The 18,786-nt window shown below is 50.9% G+C and overlaps 1 protein-coding gene across 5 annotated transcripts; it reads left to right on the top strand.

Annotated features, from left to right (window-relative positions):
• Positions 1-3,108: 3,108 nt before the first annotated feature.
• On the top strand, positions 3,109-18,751 carry Cnot3 (CCR4-NOT transcription complex subunit 3). Of its 5 annotated transcripts, XM_052170315.1 has the most exons (19): positions 3,109-3,431; positions 8,075-8,120; positions 8,551-8,625; positions 8,732-8,799; positions 9,019-9,093; positions 9,236-9,325; positions 9,530-9,658; positions 9,752-9,847; positions 10,900-11,122; positions 11,214-11,347; positions 11,837-11,893; positions 13,246-13,627; positions 13,706-13,829; positions 14,468-14,666; positions 15,823-15,922; positions 16,014-16,212; positions 16,427-16,559; positions 17,190-17,315; positions 18,409-18,751. In XM_052170315.1, exons 3-19 carry the CDS (start codon positions 8,601-8,603, stop codon positions 18,505-18,507), a joined length of 2,259 nt encoding a protein of 752 aa, XP_052026275.1. In that variant the 5' UTR covers positions 3,109-3,431; positions 8,075-8,120; positions 8,551-8,600; the 3' UTR covers positions 18,508-18,751. The 5 variants fall into 5 exon arrangements, with proteins under 5 accessions (XP_052026275.1, XP_052026279.1, XP_052026268.1 ...); XM_052170319.1 differs by lacking the exon at positions 8,075-8,120 and having other exon boundaries at positions 10,903-11,122; XM_052170308.1 differs by lacking the exon at positions 8,075-8,120.
• Positions 18,752-18,786: the final 35 nt, after the last annotated feature.

The following is an 18,786-nucleotide window of genomic DNA, read 5'->3' as shown; positions in this document are numbered from 1 at the left end:
AGATCTGGATCTGGCAAGATGGCACTGTTGGTGAAGTGCATTTCATAAAAACATGGCAACTTTGGGAGGCAGAAGCAAGCAGATCTCTGAGTCTAAGGACAGCCTGGTCTACAGAGCAAGTTCCAGGACATTGAGGACCACACAGAGAAACCCTGCCTTGAAAAACCCCCAAAACAAAACAAAACCAAAACAACAGCATAAAAACCTGAGTTCAATACTTGGCCCCCATTATGAAAGGCAAGGAGTTGTGGCACATGTTTGCTGTCCCATGCTAAGAAGGTGGACACAGCTGTCCCGGGGCAGGATGTCCTGGTAAGTGGCCTATCCAAAACAAAGCAAAATTACCTCAAAAACAGCAACAACAAAAATGAGCTGCTGAGGTTGACTTGGCCTTCACAAGCACATGCATGTGCACCTGTACACAATACATTCATATGTATACACACACACATAAAACTATAGTGGGAAGTTGGCTGGAGAGATGGCCCAGTGATTAAGAACATTGGCTGCCCCTCCAGAGTCCTGGGTTTGATTCCCAGCACCCATCTGTCAGCCTACAATGCTCCTAGTCCCAGAGGGTATGACATCCTTTCCTAGTCTCCTTGGGCACCAGGTGCACATATGTTACAGACATAGCTAAATATCTATACATACACAAAATTTTTAAAGGGCCAGGGATGTAGTTCAATACAGGGTGTTTGTCTAGCAGTGTCAAGGCCCTGCCTCACATTTTAAAAGGTCAGGTGTGGTGGCACTCACTTTACCCCCAGCATTCCCAGGCAGAGACCAGATTTCTGTGAGTTGGAGGCCAATCTAGTCTACACAGTGAGTTCCAGTTCCTTAAAAGGTCAAAGAAGCAGCCCCATGGTGGTAAGCACACACCTGAAATCCAGTGCTTGAGAAATGGAAGCAGCAAAGCTAAAAGTCCTAGGTCCATTCCAGCCTGTCCTACATGAAATCCCGTGGGAGAAGGAGGGTAGTGGCACACGGCTGTAATCCCAGCACTCTGGGAGGCAGAGGCAGGCGGATTTCTGAGTTCGAGGCCAGCCTGGTTTACACAGTGAGTTCCAGGACAGTCAGGGCTACACAGAGAATGTCTCGAAAAAAACCAAATCAAAAAAAAAAAAAAAAGAAAAGAAAGAAAGAAAGAAATCCTGTCAAAAATAGAGAGGCAAGAATCGACTGGGAAGAGTGCAATAGTAGTCTTCCTCCCTAGCATGTTAAACCCTGAGTTCAAATCTCCCTGCTAGAAAGAGAAAGGGAATTTTCATGGGATCTTTTCAGGGAAAGAATAACTGGTTCCCAACTTCAGATATTGATGTAATTGTTCTAGCATAAGTCTAAGTATCTGATTCTACCTCTACCAACTCCCTAGGTGATTCTAAAGTGCAGCCAAGCCTTAGAATCATCACTGTGTTTTTAGTATATCCTGTGAGCTTTTAGAAAAAGAATTGGGGACCATCTAGATAAGAAGCTGCATCTTAATAATTTGGCAAGGGATTCCTGATAAAGCTAGAAGCAGTTCCACATTCTCAGGGCCCGCATGAAATGGCAAAACTATGCATGAATAGCAAAGAATGTAAAAGCTGTTTTAAAAATCTGGACAAACACAGATTTCACTTTCTTAAGTCTATATGACCCTAAGAATATGCATTTAAAAATTATGTAAATGTGTGAGCTTAAGTGCACCAGCAGATGCCAGATGAAAGTCAGATCTGGAAGTAGAGTTACAAGCATGTGAGCCACCGTGTGGGAACTGGTCCTCTGTAGGAAAATGTTAACTGCTTGGCCATCTTTCCAGCCGAAGAATATGCATTTTTATAAGACACTTTTCCTCTTTTGCTTCATGCCATTCTGATGCAGTGAAATGCACGTGCACGTTCTCTTAAGTGGATTTATCGTCTTTTCCTCCACCTAGCAGGCAGAGATAGAATTCATGAAAACGTGGTGCTCAGGTTTTCAATGTAAGTCATTGCTCAGACTATTCATTTACTAATTCAGCAAAAGGCTATGGAGTGCTTTATGGGTGCTAAACACTGAGAAATCCAGAGAGAGAGATGCAAGTGTTAAAAACGACAGGAATCAAAATTAAACCAAAGAGGCTCACCTAAGCACTGGGCAAGGGTGGTTGGAGAAGTTTCCCTAAAAAGCATAACTGAACTCTAGGGAGTAGCCATTACAGATGTAGCTGAGGTAGAGCAAAGTGCTGTTTCCTCTGCAGCTTCTGCAGCTAGAGTCCTTGCAACTACAGTAGATCGTCCTAGTCTGTTAACTAAACTAGAGAGATGACACGCTTTGTGTTTCTCAGTCGCTTCTGCGGTGTTTCTGATTCCTTCTTTTCTTCCATCCTTTAGAAAGCACTGAGTTTTAGAGATATACCAAGCAGAAGTGCTTGGGGAACGACTATGAGGACCAGAAAACAGCCTAGACAGGGAAAGAAAGGATGCTCCGACAACCACACCTGTCGGCAGGTTTTTCCATTAATAGCTACCCCATTGGCCAACCAGGGGAAGGGGCGGGGCGTTTGTTTAGCTCCTCCCCTTAGGCCTGGCGGCTCTTTTGATTGGTAGATGACTTGGGCTTACTATCCCCAGCCCCCAGGCACCTCTCTGTCTCCCACTACATAAACTGCCTTTAACACACACTGTGCCTTCTGTCGTTTTCCCCTACCCACTTTCATGACTAACCAATGAGGGTAGAATATGCCTTGCAACCAATTACAGCTGCTTTTAAACTTGACGAGCAACTTCCCGCCCCTCACCCTGACTCCTCCCCGCGGCCAATTGATTTAGGAGAAGGGGGCGGACACATCCAATCAACACGACACAGGCCTCCTGATTGACACCCAGGCCCTCGCGCTGGCGTGTTGTGCTCTGAGGAGGGAGGAGGAGGAGGAGTCGGGAAGAAAATCCCGAGCCAATCCAAGCAAGCTGAACGGGAGGCCAATCGAACGCCGCGCCCTGCAGAGAGCAGCCAATCCTGATGAGGGGGCTGGCCTCATTCTCGCTAGGAACCAATGGGGCGTGCCTAACGACGCAGAGCGACGTGCTGCGGGAGCAATGACGGACCTATATTCGGGGCTCGGGGGCGGGCCGGCGCCAGAGACGAGGAGAGAGGAGGGGAGGCCTCCTCCTCCGCCGCCATCTTGGACCGGGCCCGTTCAGCTTCCGTGGAGCCGTCGGCAGCCGCTGCCTGGCCTTTCCTTGATCCCTGAATCCCCTACTCGGTCGTCTAGAACAATCCCGGGCCCACTTCCTCTATCAACAACCCAACCCCACTTCCGGCTTTCGCGCCCTCTTATCGCGATAGCGCCCGGACTCGGGGCGCGAGGAAAGAGGAAAAAAAAAAAGGCGGCGGGCGGGCGCTCGCCTCTCTCTCCCCCCTCTTCGCCTGTCGCGATACGCTCCGCAGCGGCGGCGCCAGCTCCTGCGGTGAGCGTCAGGTTCGACTGGGCCGGACCCCTTCCCCTCTTCCCTCAGCTCCATCAGCCGACTTCTTGCTCCGCGACCCTGCCGCCTGTCGCGACACGGCCTCAGCTCCCGCCGGGCCCTGGCCGCGCGCTCGGCCCGGCTTCGGCTCGGGCGGGCGGGGACCCTCTCCTCTCTGTCCTCCCGCGTCCGGACTCCCGCGTGGCAGAGCGCCGGCCCCGGGTGTGAAGTGTCCGCCCTCCTCCGCGTCTGGCTGGGCTTGGAGCGGTGGGCGCGCAGCGGGCCGCGGAGGGGTCTTTCTGCTCTTGGGCGCGGGGGCCACTCCTGCAGTCGTGCCTTCCCCGGGAGCTCCATTTGGGAGCGTTGCCTCAGTGCACCCGAAAGCTCCAGCTTGTTGGTGTCTTGATAGGGGGAAGCCTCTTTGGAAGAGATGGATCTTGTGGAGGAAAAAAGTCCCCAAGACCCGAGGGTGCAGTTAACGTTGTGAGTTGGATCCTAAGCCAAAGTTTCCACTTAGTCCTCACAGCTGTAGCAGTGAAGTCTCCTAGAGGTCCCCTTCCACCCAGTCTTCTTTTTAAGGAAGCATGTGTTTTGTTTTGTTTTGTTTTAACACTCCCTCCCCAAACCTTGGATTTAGGACTATACCGTATTGTTCACTTCTGACTTCACGTCTTTTACATCTTTGAGGTGGGGTATCAGCGGCCTCTAGCTTGGGGGATGCAGGCTCCACTAAGATGCACGCTGCCTGCCTCCCTCCGTGGATGAAGCTTCTTAGTGGTTAATTCTGCTGGTACTGCTGTGTGTGCTGAGGGCCGCCTAGCTTTCCTGGATGTGTGTCGCCGGAGCGTGAGCTCCCGTGCTTGCTTTCGGTTGCTGGTGCTCCCTGTTGGGACAGTTGAAGCACCTCTTCCGAACAGCTGTATCTTGGTTCAGGGACTGTCATCTCCTCTTAGAATGAACTTTGTGCACTTTTGGCTAGGGGTTTCCTCACTGTCTCCCTTTCCCGCTCATCACATGGACTGTCATCTCCCCGTATTTCCATTCTCATCTTCTATGTGGTCTTCTATAATTGAAATCCACTGGGTGAAAGTGTGGTTTCAGAGCTAGAACCGTCCATCTCACCTAGCTGGCACCCTGTAGGACTGCCAGCTTTCCTCACCTGAGTCTTCTGCTGTGCAAGGGGTAGCCTTTCTCTCTGCAGTTGTATTGTCTTTGTGGGGTAGTGTTGTCACCTGCTAGGTAAAGTTCATGCCTTCTTTGCTGTTGGCATCATCCCCTCTCTTGCATTTGAGATGGCCACACCACCTATGGTCACACCACTGTGAGGCTGGGATTCTCTTGAGTGTGGGTGCCAGTGTGACTTCTCCTTTGTGGTTTTCTGTGAAGTGATGGTTTCTTGTGTGGCCAGGGGGAGAGACCACTGTGGTCACTTTGCTTGGGACTAAAGATTCTAAGGGATGACTTTTCAAGGTGTAGGTTCCTCCACACCTTTGCTGTTGGGCCTCTTTGGGAGCACAGGGTCTACTTTATTTACCTCATAGCATCCTCATGCAGCGCCAGTGGCCTCCACTGGGTTCAAGTTCCACTCCGTGCTGCTTGCCACCATTCTTGGCTTCAGTAGGAGCCGTCTTCACTGCCTGTGCTGTGCTTTGAGATGCTTGTGTGGCCACTCGGCTGTAGCAGACTGCAAAAGTAAGGGTGTGCCCTTCATTAGGTCACCTGTTGGGAAAACTTCTGTAGATTGTTTTTTATTGACTCCTATTTTGAGTCTTGATTTGAGGATTTGCTACAGCCATCCACAGAGGATCCTAATGATTTAGCCTCCACCAGAGGCCCAGCTTCCTCCGTGCTGTTTGAGACCCTTCACCATCCGGGTATATATTCTGTGTGAAGTTGCTTACCTACCTCAAAAGGGCCCTGTAGTGATGGCCTCCTTGAGCAGGTCTTGGAAAATGGGGTGGGCAGTCTTCTGTGGTGACACCTCTACTTTGAGGCTCCGGCACTAGCCTCCCTTTCTGTTTGAGCTTCTGCGGTATGTGCACGCTCTTCCTGTGAAGTTTTCTTTTATGTGGAGAAAAGGTATTGCCTCCACTCTGGCTGAGGCATCAGCCCCTAACACAAGTTCTGAGTCTGTGGGCCTTGTTCCACTCTGGAGCAGCAGCCTTTTGCCAGTCAGATAAATTGTCTTCTTTAATCACAGGTGTGCATGTATTGATGGCTCAGGTATTACATCTGTTCGGGTTTTTTTAAATTTTAAGTTTTATTTGTAGTCGAAATGTATTGTGCCTGCATACATGTAAGTACCCTGAATTTGTGCTGTACCTGAGAAGGCTGTGGGTCCCCTGGAACTGCAGTTATACACACAGAGACAGGTGTGAGAAGGCTGTGGGTCCTCTGGAACTGCACTTATACACAGACAGGTGTGAGCTGCCTTGTAGATGCTGGTAAACAGATCTAGGTTGTCTACAAGAGCAACAAGTGCTCTGAACCTCTGAGTCATCTCGAGCCCCTAAAACTTTTTAATTATATATATTTTTTAAATCTTGATTTTTGTATGTTCATGCATGTCTTGGCAGAAATGTGGGGGTCAGAGAAAAACTTGAAGTTAATTCTTGTTTTCACTATTTTGGACCCAGGGGTTGAATCCAGATCACCAGTCTTCATAGCAACTACCTTCATCTACTCAGCTGTCTGTCTGGCCCTTAATTATTTTATTACATTTATTTGTTTGTTTGAGTCTATGTAGTTCTGGATGGCCTGGAACTCACTACGTAGACCATGCTGGCCTTGAACTCACAGAGATCTGTCTGCCTCCTCCCAAGTGCTGGGATTAAAAGTGCTGGACCAACATACATTTATTTGTTTACTTGTTTATTAGACTGTTAAGAAAAAGTGTGTGTTTACGCAGGTGCTTTTGTACATGTATACCTGCCAGGAGAATACATGTGGAAGGTAGAGGACACCTTTTGAAACTTGGTTAAATCCTGGAAGTTGAATTTAGTCAGGCTTGGTGGTAGGAAATACACTGAACCTGCTCACTGGTCCTTTGTTGCCCCTGTTCTTTGGTGCCTTACTTCTTGCCCCTTTAGGACTTCTGTCATTTGTTGTTGCCACAGTTTGTATCTCTTGCTGCAGGCCGGCATCACCTCCTCCCCTGTGCTGCAGTCCCAACCACTTCAGTGTGGAGCTGGCATAGGGTCTCACCTTCTTAAGGTGGTAGTTCCTTGCCCCAAGTTGCAGTGCCTGCCTAGAACCTCTCCTACAGGTTCTTGGGACAAAGTGGGTAGTGTAATAAGCTCTTGTTTACATTCCTTCCTTCCCTGGTATAAAAAGAGGCATCTCTGTGCTGATGGATATTAGAGCCAAGACTCACTCCTGGTCAAGATCCTGGATACCTCCTGCTGGTGTCCAGGCAAGGTCCCTAGATCAGAGGTACTTATCCTACTTGAGTCTCCTCTGTGGGGTCTTTGCTGAGTTCCTTTGGTGGTTGCTTGATCTTCCTATAGATTCCTGTAGTGCGGTGTGTCAGCTAATCTTCTATTGAATGCTGTGTGCGCTCTCTCTTTTTTGATAGGTCCTTTACTATAGATATTTAAGTTCCCACAGTCTGAGGTGCCACCGATAGTTACCTCCCCACAGAGTGGGGCCCTACAGAGTTAATTTTTTAAATTCCTTTTCAGAGAAGGCACTAGCCCCATCCACTCTAGGCCTCTTTTTCTAAATCTGCTCCCTAATGCAGTGTCCCATGCTGTGATTAGTACAAGTGAGAATACTGAGCCAGGCATTGTGGTACACTCCTATAACCTCAGCATTTGGTAGAATGTGAGTTCAAAGTCATCCTGAGTTATATACTAAGACCTTGTCTTAGAAAAGCAAAGATTTTACTTTTTTCTGTTGTGTTGGTTATAGTACATGAGGTGGCTGGCTGAAACATTTCCACAGCACACCTTTTGTTAAGGCTGTTCTGGGTATTCAGTTTCCTTGGTATTAAGAACCCTCAATCTGGCTACCCTCCAGGTTGAAGCTCTTGGTCCTGGGAGTGGTGCTGTTTCTGCCTTTATAGCTAAGAGCTATATTGGGGTATCTTGCCCTGTGTCAGTCTAGTTCTCAGAGCCTGCTTGTTATTACACCCATGGGGCAGAGGTTACATGCAGCTTGTACTAGGAGCTCAAAAGCCCTCCTAGGGTCCTTCCTCTCCAGGATGCCATGTCTCAGTGTCGACTCTTGTAGTGTGGATTTCCCTGCTGACAGACCTCCCCCTCAGGCCTTTGTCCTCGGGTCCTTCTGAATTACACTCCGCTTCACTTCCTTCAGAATAAAAATAGGTGTCTCTCTGTACATTTTGGTTTCTGCCCTGATGGGTTCATGTTTCTGAGTCTAAATTGCCAGTCTATCTGATGTACAATTCCTCCATGTGTGCAGATCTGTTTGCTTACAGCTAAGTTTCTTCCATTTATCTTTTGAGATTCTATCTTCTCATAACCCTCTTGAGGTGCTGCTTCATGCTCCCAAGTTTCTATGGCCATTGTTAGTGTCGGGCTTCTGCTGTGGAATAAATTTCTTGAAAGTGTAAGACTCTGTTGTTTGACATCCTGCCTTGTCCTGTATGAATGGGTCTTGATCTTCATATCTCTCTTCCTCTTCAGCTCATAACTCTTAGCCTTTCTAGGAGCTTCCAGTCTTCTTCTCTAGGTAAGTCCAGTATTCTGTGACTTACCTAACGTGGCCTCTCCCAGTCACCTCTACTCCCACCCCCTCAGTTTAGAAAGTGTCATTTCTAAGGCTAATGCTTCCATCCCAGCAGTCTACTTGTGTGCTGCATGTGCTCTAGTGTCATCTAGAGTGCAGATACTCCCTATTTTAGAAATTTTCTAAGTCAGAGGGCAGCCAATAAGATATACAGTTCTGTGTTTCAACAGATTATACATTCCCTTATTAGATAGGCAGTGTAGCTGGGGATGTAGCTTGCATGTGCAAGGCCCCCAGTGCTATCAGGTGGGGGGAAAGCAAGTAAATGTTTCTTCCCTCTACCATCCTACCTACCCCAGGATTCCTACCCATATCCAAGAGTTTGGACCAGCCAAGGAATGGATGTTAAGTCTTTCTCAATTTTTCCCATCAGCATCCGTTTCCAAGAGAGTATGAAGAGAGTGCGTCTGTAGGGCAGGGAAGATGGCGGACAAGCGCAAACTCCAAGGTAATAGACTGTCTACTGTTCATGTGGCCACATGCCCTTTCTTCCGGGAATTTCTCTGGATATTTGCAATCTTGGCAGGATCTTAACAGTCTTGCTCACTGGCCAGGTGAGATTGATCGCTGCCTCAAGAAGGTGTCCGAAGGTGTGGAGCAGTTTGAAGATATTTGGCAAAAGGTAAGGGCCTAGGAACCTCAAAATTTGTTGTCTGTAGGGTGAAGAATCAAGAAGAGGTTCAGGGTCTTGGGGTCTTGACCAGGGAAGCATCTCTGAGATCAATTGTGGGGAGGGGGTCCTAGATTTCCCAGCCGAGGAAGAAAGAGACTGGACCTTTACTGCTATGGCGAGTTCTGGGCAGCCACTTTCACATTGACTGCTGAATTCTTCATCCCTCAGCTCCACAATGCAGCCAACGCGAACCAGAAAGAAAAGTATGAGGCTGACCTAAAGAAGGAGATTAAGAAGCTACAAGTGAGGGGGCTGGGGATGGACTCTTGTGTCCTATGGGAGGAGGGATGGGGACAGTGGACTGCTGGGTCCCAGGGAGAAAAGGTCATTGAGGGCTTTAGTTTCTAGGTCTGCAGCCTAATTATCTTGCTGCTTCTCCCTTCAGCGGCTGAGGGACCAGATCAAGACATGGGTAGCATCCAATGAGATCAAGGACAAAAGGCAGCTCATTGAAAACCGCAAGCTCATTGAGACGGTAGGAAACCAGAGGCTGCGGGTTTTTGGGGTGGGGGTATGGGCAGGCTTCTGGGACCTGAGAAGGCAGGAACAGTCACTACAGAGTCCTCCACTCTACAACTAAGGGAAGGGCAGAGATGAGGGCTCAGGCTCTTCCTAGCATTGTGGCTCTTCTATCCCCTGTCCCACCTTTGAGCACCTTTGCCAACTATACTCTCCACAGCAAATGGAACGGTTCAAAGTTGTGGAACGAGAGACCAAAACCAAAGCTTATAGCAAGGAAGGTCTGGGTCTGGCTCAGAAAGTGGACCCTGCCCAGAAAGAGAAGGAAGAAGTTGGCCAGTGGCTCACGGTGAGTTGAGACGGAGAAGAAAGTGTTTGGGTCCAGACTTACATATATACCAGGGCCTTGAGGACAAACCCCTCTTCTCTTCTCTTCCCCCAGAACACCATTGACACCTTAAATATGCAGGTGGACCAGTTTGAGAGTGAAGTGGAGTCACTGTCGGTACAGACACGCAAGAAGAAAGGCGACAAGGATGTGAGTGGTGGTGCACCATCACCCACAGGGAGGTGGAGGTGGCCTGTGAACAGAGGGCATCTGGAGGCTCATAGAAGTCCGGTCCTGGATGCCCAGGATACACCTGGGTAGAGATTGGAAAGGCAGGATGAGGCAGCTTAGCTGGCTGAGTTGTGGTATAGGGAGGAGGTGAGACAGGATATTGGGATATTTGGGTAGCCATTGTTAGGGGCAGTTTGGGTGAAGATAGACTTAGGTTCAGCTGGACCACAGAGTGAGATCTGGAGGAAGGACCAAATTGGGAAGGTGCACAGCACTCTAAAGTTGCCCAGGTTCTCAGGAGGAGGGTGGAGTGTCTCAGTTGCTGTGGGAAAATGGAAATGGTTTGAGCCAAACTCATATGTTAGGGTCCCGAATCTTAACACCTCTAGGATTGTAAGGGTGTGAGTTCAAAAGGATGTCAACTACATCTCAATAGTGTCACCAGAGAAGGAAGTCCTGATGGGATGGAAAGTGAGAGATATGTCACAGGGAAGGAAAAGAATAGATCCTTGACCAAAGGAGGAATTTGGAGCTGGCACTAAGGTGTTAAGTTGTAAAGGGAATTGGAACCTTGAGAAGAATAGGCGCTTTGTGTGGCTGTCATGGTAAACTGAAGGCAAGTTTCCTTCCCAAGGACTCTATCCCTATTATTATCATTACTGTGGCAGTGATGTAATAGGAAGTAATACTTGTAGCAGAGGTCAGAATGGTGGGAGGCCTGGGTAAGACTTGCTGACAGGTAAGCCAGGTAGAGGCCAAGTTCTAGGGTCGCACGGGTAGAGGTGTCTAGGGATCTCTAGAGTCAAAGGGGTTTGAGGAGAGGTGAATGAATCCTTGAGATGTCAGAAACCTCAAATTGTCCCCACTGGGATACAGGATGGGCAGACTTCTCACTGGCCCATGTTAGGAGGGGCTACAGTAGAGGCACCTTTGGGGTACCCTACTGATGGGGGACTGAGGACAGGTTCTGTGGGGGCAGGAGGGCCAGCCAGGTGCTCTGCAGCCCCTGAGCCTGGCCCTGGGCTCGCCAGCAGAAGCAGGACCGGATTGAGGGCTTGAAGCGGCACATCGAGAAGCACCGATACCACGTACGTATGCTGGAGACCATCCTGCGCATGCTGGACAATGACTCCATCCTGGTTGATGCCATCCGCAAGATCAAGGACGATGTGGAGTACTACGTTGACTCATCCCAGGACCCCGACTTTGAAGAGAATGAATTCCTCTATGACGACCTGGACCTCGAGGACATTCGTGAGGCCCTGGGCTGACCTTCGTGGCACAGAGGGTGAGGGCAGGAGGCATGGCTGTACCAGCTAAGCATGCTGCTCCCCTACCCCCACAGCACAGGCGCTGGTCGCCACCTCCCCCCCCAGCCACAGCCACATGGAGGACGAGATCTTCAACCAGTCTAGCAGTACACCCACCTCAACAACCTCCAGCTCTCCCATCCCACCCAGCCCAGCTAACTGCACTACGGTGAGTGTCTAAGGTTATTAATAAGGGGGTCATGGAGGAGTCAAAAACAGGACAGCTCAGGAAGTGAGTTCTAGGTCCTTCCTAGTGTGGAATGGATATAAAAAGCCAAAAAGTATACCCTGGATTTCCACTCAGGTCTAGGGTAAATGTGGGTCTTTGGTGGTGGTAGTCAGGAGGGGCTGGGGTGTAGAATGCCAGCGGAGCTGAGCAGCTGGGTATTTCCCTTCTGACAGGCACCCGGGGTCGGAGTCTTTAAGGAAAGAAGTCCTGGGTACTTCACAGGATAGGAGTGAGTGCTAACTCTCAGATTTTTAGGTGTTAACCAAAATTTCAGACTGAGTATTGGAACAGCTCTGGAGCACAAGGCTAGTCAGATGGGCCTACAAGAGATTAAGAGTATTAAGGGCCCTCCTGTGTCCCTAAAGGATTGCTCTCTGTTTTGGGACCCTGGAGGTCACAGAGTTTTTGACTTTACTTCCCCTACCTCAGGAGAACTCTGAAGATGATAAGAAGAGAGGCCGCTCGACAGATAGTGAAGTCAGCCAGGTGGGTCCGAGTCTAAATCTGATGGTTTGCAACTTGTTTATTGAGTGGTCTTCAGGATTACTGAAGCTGGAGGGCTGGCCACAGTGCTGGGCTCTGGGACAGGTGTGCCAGAAGCAGTGCCACCCTGAGAGCAGGGTGATGACTGGTTGTGGTTGAGGTGGCCTGTTGTCTGGCTTAGAGAGGAAGACTGGGTGGTACTGTGGGTAGCAGCGGGTCACACAGGGAACTGTGGCAAGAAGTTAGGAAGTATGAGAGGTGGGCTGTTGGACTGAGGACTCTTTGGTCTCTGAAAGAGCCAAACAGCCTGAGACATGATCAGAAAGTCAGACTGCCTGTGCTGTGCTGACTGCAGGAAGCAGTTCCTGATAGAGGAAGGCAGTAGGCGGCACTTCTGAATTCATTTAGATCCTAGTGAATAAACTCAGCTCTGTCAATTTCTCCTAAGATAGGAACATATCTTAAGAGACAGGAATGTGTTGAAGGAGCCCAGATCCCCTCTAGGCTAAACAGAAGGGACAGTCTGGTGGAAGGACTTAAGTGTACACTAATGAAGGCCAGGGTTGGGGAGCAGACAGAGTTAAAGGAGGAGGCAGGGCAGAGAATCCTGGGGGTGGACCCAGCTCTGCCACCTACCTTATCAGGTCCCGTAACTGTGGTGGTCCCGGGGGAAAAAAGTGAATGGCCAGTTTTATTTGGTATTTTTGTGTGGTGGTCAGAAGGCTAGGAAGCAGTTTGGCATGGAAGCCTGGTTGTTGGAGCTTAGTTTTAAGTAGGGATGCCCAGGAGCACTGCATTTTACAGTCCCGTGATTAGCTGGCATTCAGAAGTATTCGACTGTCCTGGTTCCCTTACTCCTAAACATTTAGGCTGATCAAACTAATCACAAATTGAGGGGTTTTGTTTCTGTTGTTTCTTTTTTTGTGTGTTTGTTTCTTTGCAAGAGCATCTCACTGTGTAGCCTATGCTGGCCTGAACTTTCCAAATAGATAAGGCTAATCTCAAACTCATATAGATCTACCTGTCTCTGATTCTCAAGTGCTAGGATCAAAGGCATGTGCCACCACTTCAGGTCTCAAGTTCAGAGTATTTGAGAGTTTCCCTTGGTCTCTTGTCTTAACCTAACCTGTCAGATTCATGTGGGCTATAGGGGAAATGTCTAGGGAGGGCTTGGACAACTGATTGAACTGGAAATAAATAGGTCTTAAACGTGAAGGGGAATGACGTCTCCTAGGTGCCCCAGAGAATGTGGACAGTTAGTAGTAGGTCAGAGAGGCCAGGCAGGAAGACAAGAGGGTGGTGGGTAGGGGACAGGCTGGTCTGGTACCTGACCCACTGTTTTTTCTTTCCTGCAGTCTCCAGCCAAAAATGGCTCCAAGCCTGTCCACAGCAACCAGCACCCCCAGTCCCCAGCTGTGCCGCCCACCTACCCCTCTGGCCCCCCACCTGCCACTTCTGCCTTGAGCTCCACCCCTGGCAACAATGGGGCCTCTACCCCAGCAGCACCTACAAGTGCCCTGGGCCCTAAGGCCAGTCCAGCTCCCAGCCACAACTCGGGTACTCCTGCCCCCTATGCCCAGGCTGTGGCCCCACCCAATGCCAGCGGGCCCAGCAGTGCCCAGCCCCGGCCCCCCAGTGCCCAGCCAAGCGGGGGAAGTGGTGGTGGCAGCGGAGGGAGCAGCAGCAATAGTAACAGTGGCACAGGCGGAGGGGCTGGCAAGCAGAACGGTGCCACCAGTAAGTGGAGGCCAGTGTGGGGGACAGGGCGAGGTGGGCAGGGGCAGGCAGCCTGTTTACACGCCCTTCTTTCCCCAGGCTATAGTTCGGTTGTGGCAGACAGCCCTGCAGAGGTGACCCTAAGTAGCAGTGGGGGCAGCAGTACCAGCAGCCAAGCCCTGGGGCCCACCTCGGGCCCTCACAACCCAGCTCCCAGCACCTCGTGAGTTTGGGGTGGCAGTGTGTGGGCACAGGCTCTCATGCCATTCGTTTTAGGGTTCCAGGTTCTACCCTTCTTGGGTAGTATCCAGTGTATCCTTTCTTCACCTCAGCAAGGGTTCTTGTCCCTGCTTCTTACCAACTGGGACCTTTGCTATTCTGGGTTTCAGACTATGCTGTCTTCCACTTCTGTCCTTTGACTGAGGCAGCCCGACTCCTATGCGTGTGGGGGCTTTTCCCTTTTCCAAGTAAAATACCCTGGTTCTCCATTTCTTCAGCTTGACATCAGATTACTAACGAAAAATCTGCCGCCTTGCCTCATTACCAGCCCTAGTGGGATTGCACCATGTGCATCTGTGTGTGCAGTCTGTGTTCTATGATAGAAACTATTCTGAATCTGTTTCAGTGACAGTTCTAGAACTATCTCATCCCCTGTCTTTTAGCTTCATAAACTGTTGGGGGAATCTTAAACTCCTGTTTGCACATCTCAGTACCTCTGCTGTGCTGAAGGGGATTCCAGAGACTGGACTCACTTCTGCACGCTCTAGCTGTCTTGCTTCCAGCTCCCTCTTTTGGATCCCATATTCTGTGCCTGTCTGTCTTCAAAGACCTTAATTTGATTCTCCTCCATTCTTTACCCAGAAAGGAATCCAGTTCAACAGCCCCATCAGGGGCTGGGAGTGTGGCTTCAGGCTCAGGGAACAACTCAGGGGGACCCAGCCTCCTGGTGCCACTGCCTGTAAATCCCCCCAGTTCTCCAACGCCCAGCTTCAGTGAAGCCAAGGCAGCTGGTACCCTGCTCAATGGTCCTCCACAGTTCAGCACCACCCCAGAAATCAAGGTGAGTTCCCCACGTATGAGCCCTGAGCCCATCCTGGGACAGGAAATCCAATGAGTGCAGTTTCCTAGGGGGAAAACATCTTAGAAGTTCTCCTGAGTGGGTTTACGGCTTTAGCATGGCTTTGAGGGGAGGAAAGCAAAGTGACACGTGGTGGAGAGACTCCTGGAAGGCTGTGGGTGGGACGGGGGAAGAGTAGCATGGAGGATATTGGCTATGACTAGTGCAGAATGAGTCCCTCCAGGAGAGCTGGGGTGCAGATCTGTGGGTGGGCTTCAGTGATGGAAGAGTTGTACAGAGTGGGTAGAAGAGCCAGCCCTAAGCTGCTTCACCAGGGAAAGCAGTGTTGGGGGCTGCAGGCCCAGCTCACTGATGTTCCCAAGGAGACTAACATGCCCACAGGATAGTCGCCAGCCACCTCCCTCGAGATGCCATACTACTGTGGGCAGCCCAGTGCGTGGCCCCTGACATGCGGGGTCTATGGAAGTGTGTGCTTGTCCACTGCACCTTGCAGGGTCGTGTTTCCTCTGGAATGTGTTATGGACCCTGCACAGAGGGGAGTGAACTCTTACAAAGCTGGTGGTGATTGGTGACTTCAGATTTGTGGCTTCCCTATAGCCATGTTTTAGAATTATATGGGTAACTCTTGCAGATAGGGAACTGGCCACAGCGGATTATACAGAGTGTGTAGAGCCAGGCAGTGGTGGTACACACCTTTAATCCCAGCACTTGGGAGGCAGAGGCAGATGGATTTCTGAGTTCAAGGCCAGCCTGGTCTACAGAGTGAGTTCCAGGACAGCCAGGGCTACACAGAGAAACCCTGTCTGGGGGGGGGGGGGGGGAACCAACCCCTCCCCCCCCCCAAAAAAAAATCAGAGTGTGCAGAGCCTTATCAGGCTGTGTTTTTTTTTTTTTTTTTTTTTTAAAGATTTTTTGTGTGTGTGTGTGTGAGTACACATCTTCAGACGCACCAGAAGAGGGCATCGAATCCCATTACAGATGGCTCTGAGCCACCATGTGGTTGCTGGGAATTGAACTCAGGACCTCTGGAAGAGCAGTCAGTGCTCTTAACCCCTGATTGCTCCAGCCCCTAGGCTGTACATTTTATTCAGCTCAGTCACTGCTCAGGTCCTAAGACTTGGCCCCCTTCTCTTCCCAGGCCCCTGAACCTCTGAGCTCTCTGAAATCCATGGCAGAACGGGCAGCCATCAGCTCTGGTATTGAGGACCCTGTGCCAACGTTACACCTAACTGATCGAGGTGACAGTCATGGGATGGTGGGGAGGGCAAAGGCCAAAAGGAGCTGACCCTATTCTCATCACTGAAGGGCCTAATGGCCTCTCCCCCACAGACATCATCCTGAGCAGCACATCAGCACCACCCACCTCATCCCAGCCGCCCCTGCAGCTGTCAGAGGTGAACATACCGTTGTCTCTGGGCGTCTGTCCACTGGGGCCAGTGTCCCTCACCAAGGAGCAGCTATACCAGCAGGCCATGGAAGAGGCTGCCTGGCATCATATGCCCCACCCCTCTGACTCCGAGCGCATTCGGTGAGGGGCTGCAGAAGGGCTGGGGACCGGGACTCCCCAGTCTGAGGGAGGAGCTGGTGCCTGGGTCCTGAGACACTAGGTAGAGTACTTGTCTAAAGTGCTGAGAACTTGGCTTGGGGCGCCCTACAGCAGGCTGAAGTGTGCTTCTGAGCACTTTCCTGGAGGCAGGGCAGGAGCTCAAAGCACCTGGCACTAAATCCTCCCTGGTTCACAGGCAGTACCTCCCCCGGAACCCTTGCCCGACACCCCCCTACCACCACCAGATGCCACCCCCACACTCGGACACTGTGGAGTTCTACCAGCGCCTGTCGACTGAGACGCTCTTCTTCATCTTCTACTATCTGGAGGTACAGCAGGGCCCCCGGGGCAGCCTCGGGCCCCCCAGCTCCGCCGCCACCGCTGCCATCCCCCCTCGGGCTGGAGGGGCGAGGTGGGTGTCCCACTGCGGCCACTGGGACCGCACCCCTCCCTATCCCAGTCCTGGGCCCCCTCAAATCAAAACTGACCCAGTCCCGAACATTCTAATTGCTAAGATTCAGGGAGAGGCTGCAGGCCCTAGGCCATGTGCAGTTTCCACTGCCAAGAGCCTCAGCTCCTGGGAAACCCTTCAGTTCAGGATAGCTGCCCGTGCAGTAGACACTCCCAAGGCCTTCCCAGACTTCTGCCGAGCTGTCTGACCTCTTGACTACAGTGGGTCAGCCCCTCCCCCTTCCCCTTGAGTTTTCTACTTTCAACTTTCATTATGCATTAGTTTCTCTTCTTTCTCAAAGCTTTTCTGAAAGCAATTCTCACCTCCTGTCTCATTTTCTTCTGAGCATGGTATGTTTTGTGCTCTCAGCACTGTCTCCAAGTGGACTCTCCACCCCAGCTGATCTGTGGTGGGGGTCTGGGTCCAGCCCTGATGCCCTGCCCTGTCCCCCTGCTGGCTACTCAGTTTGGGATACCTTCTGATTTTCCCTCTGCATTTTCTTTTCCAGGGAACCAAGGCCCAGTACTTGGCAGCCAAGGCCCTAAAGAAGCAGTCCTGGCGATTCCACACCAAGTACATGATGTGGTTCCAGAGGCATGAGGAGCCCAAGACCATCACAGATGAGTTTGAGCAGGTGAGGGGCCACCCAGCCTGGTCACATTGGGGTGTGGCTCGTGTACCCAGCACCATCCCTCCCTGTCCTGTAGACTGACCAAGCTGCTCCCTGAGTGTTCACCTAGCCTGGGATACCTTCCCTCTCCATTTGTCCAGTTCTCAGGGCTTTAGTTCTGAGTCATTCCTGCTTCCAAAGAGAAGCTCCTGGAGCTGCTGCCTGCTTCCATGTAGCCCTGGTACTTTAGTTGGAAGCATGGGATTTTTTTCTATTTACCATTTCCCAAACTCGGCCTCCACAGCCCCTTCTCCTTCATTTCCTGGCAAACAGGAACCGAGCGTACTTGGAAGTCTGTTTAGTCAGCCTTCTCAAGTTCGAGTCTCAACCATTAGTTGAAACTTCTCTCCCTAAATATCCTGAAGCTGGCTGATATGGTTTTGAGCCCAACCCCGTAGGGTGATCTTGGGCAAGTCAACCAAGCCTCTCTTCATGTGTTCCCCTATCTGTAAAAATGGAGTAACAGCACCCACCTCATGCAGCCGTTACAAGGATTAAATAAGTTAATAACATGTAAGTACTGATGGTGCCTGCTATACAGTGAGCGTCACAAAGTTTGTTTTATTGCTTTCAGTTGTTGTGTTTCAGTGGCTTTCCCCAGACACATTTCCCCACGATACACATTGTCCAGTACCAAGCTGGGCTTCATCAATCCCCATTCTCACAGAGTCTCTTCTGTCCCCTATGTTCTTCCAGACAGCTTTGAAGCATTTTCAGACACTTGACCTAGCTGCTTTCTTGCTGATGCTCTAACTGTGACTTTAGACTTCCTATCCTGCCCTGGTCTGGTCCTTGACATGGATATCTTCATTGTGATTACAGTGAAGTGTAGGAGCACTCAGATGGAGACAGTGCATACACTGCATTGTAGGCCACTTGTTCCCCACTCCTCGGGGCCTATAAACTTAGGCTTGTGCCTGCAGGCCCACGAAGGGCAAAGGCCAGGCTTAGCTTGGTACCGCTATGCCCCTTCCAACTGCATCTTGTTCATCTGCCTGGCCCAGATCTCTCAGCTCCCCTCTTTGGCCACTCACTGACCACCTTCTTCCCCGGCCAGGGCACCTACATCTACTTTGACTACGAGAAATGGGGCCAGCGGAAGAAGGAAGGCTTCACCTTTGAGTACCGCTACCTGGAGGACCGGGACCTCCAGTGACACCGGCCCCCTCTACCCTCCCCCTCCCCCGCATGCTGATTCCCTGCCCAGGTGAGGGCCCTGCCCTGGAAGACTGGGGGAGGCCCAAGGCCATGGGACACCCTCCCCCCAGGAAGCAGGGAAGGCCCTACCCTGGGGGCCTGGGGGCAAGGGCTGCCCCCTCCTCCCCTCCCCAGTGAGGGACATTTTTTGGTAAACCTATTTTCATTTTGGAAAATATTTATGAATAAATAGTTTTATATGACGGCTGGCAGCTGCAGCCTCCTCACCCCCACCCCA

Source organism: Apodemus sylvaticus, chromosome 1 (assembly GCF_947179515.1).
Source record: "Apodemus sylvaticus chromosome 1, mApoSyl1.1, whole genome shotgun sequence".
Taxonomy (NCBI): domain Eukaryota; kingdom Metazoa; phylum Chordata; class Mammalia; order Rodentia; family Muridae; genus Apodemus; species Apodemus sylvaticus.
Note: the sequence above shows the minus strand (reverse complement) of the source record. Positions and strands in the feature narration are given on the sequence as shown.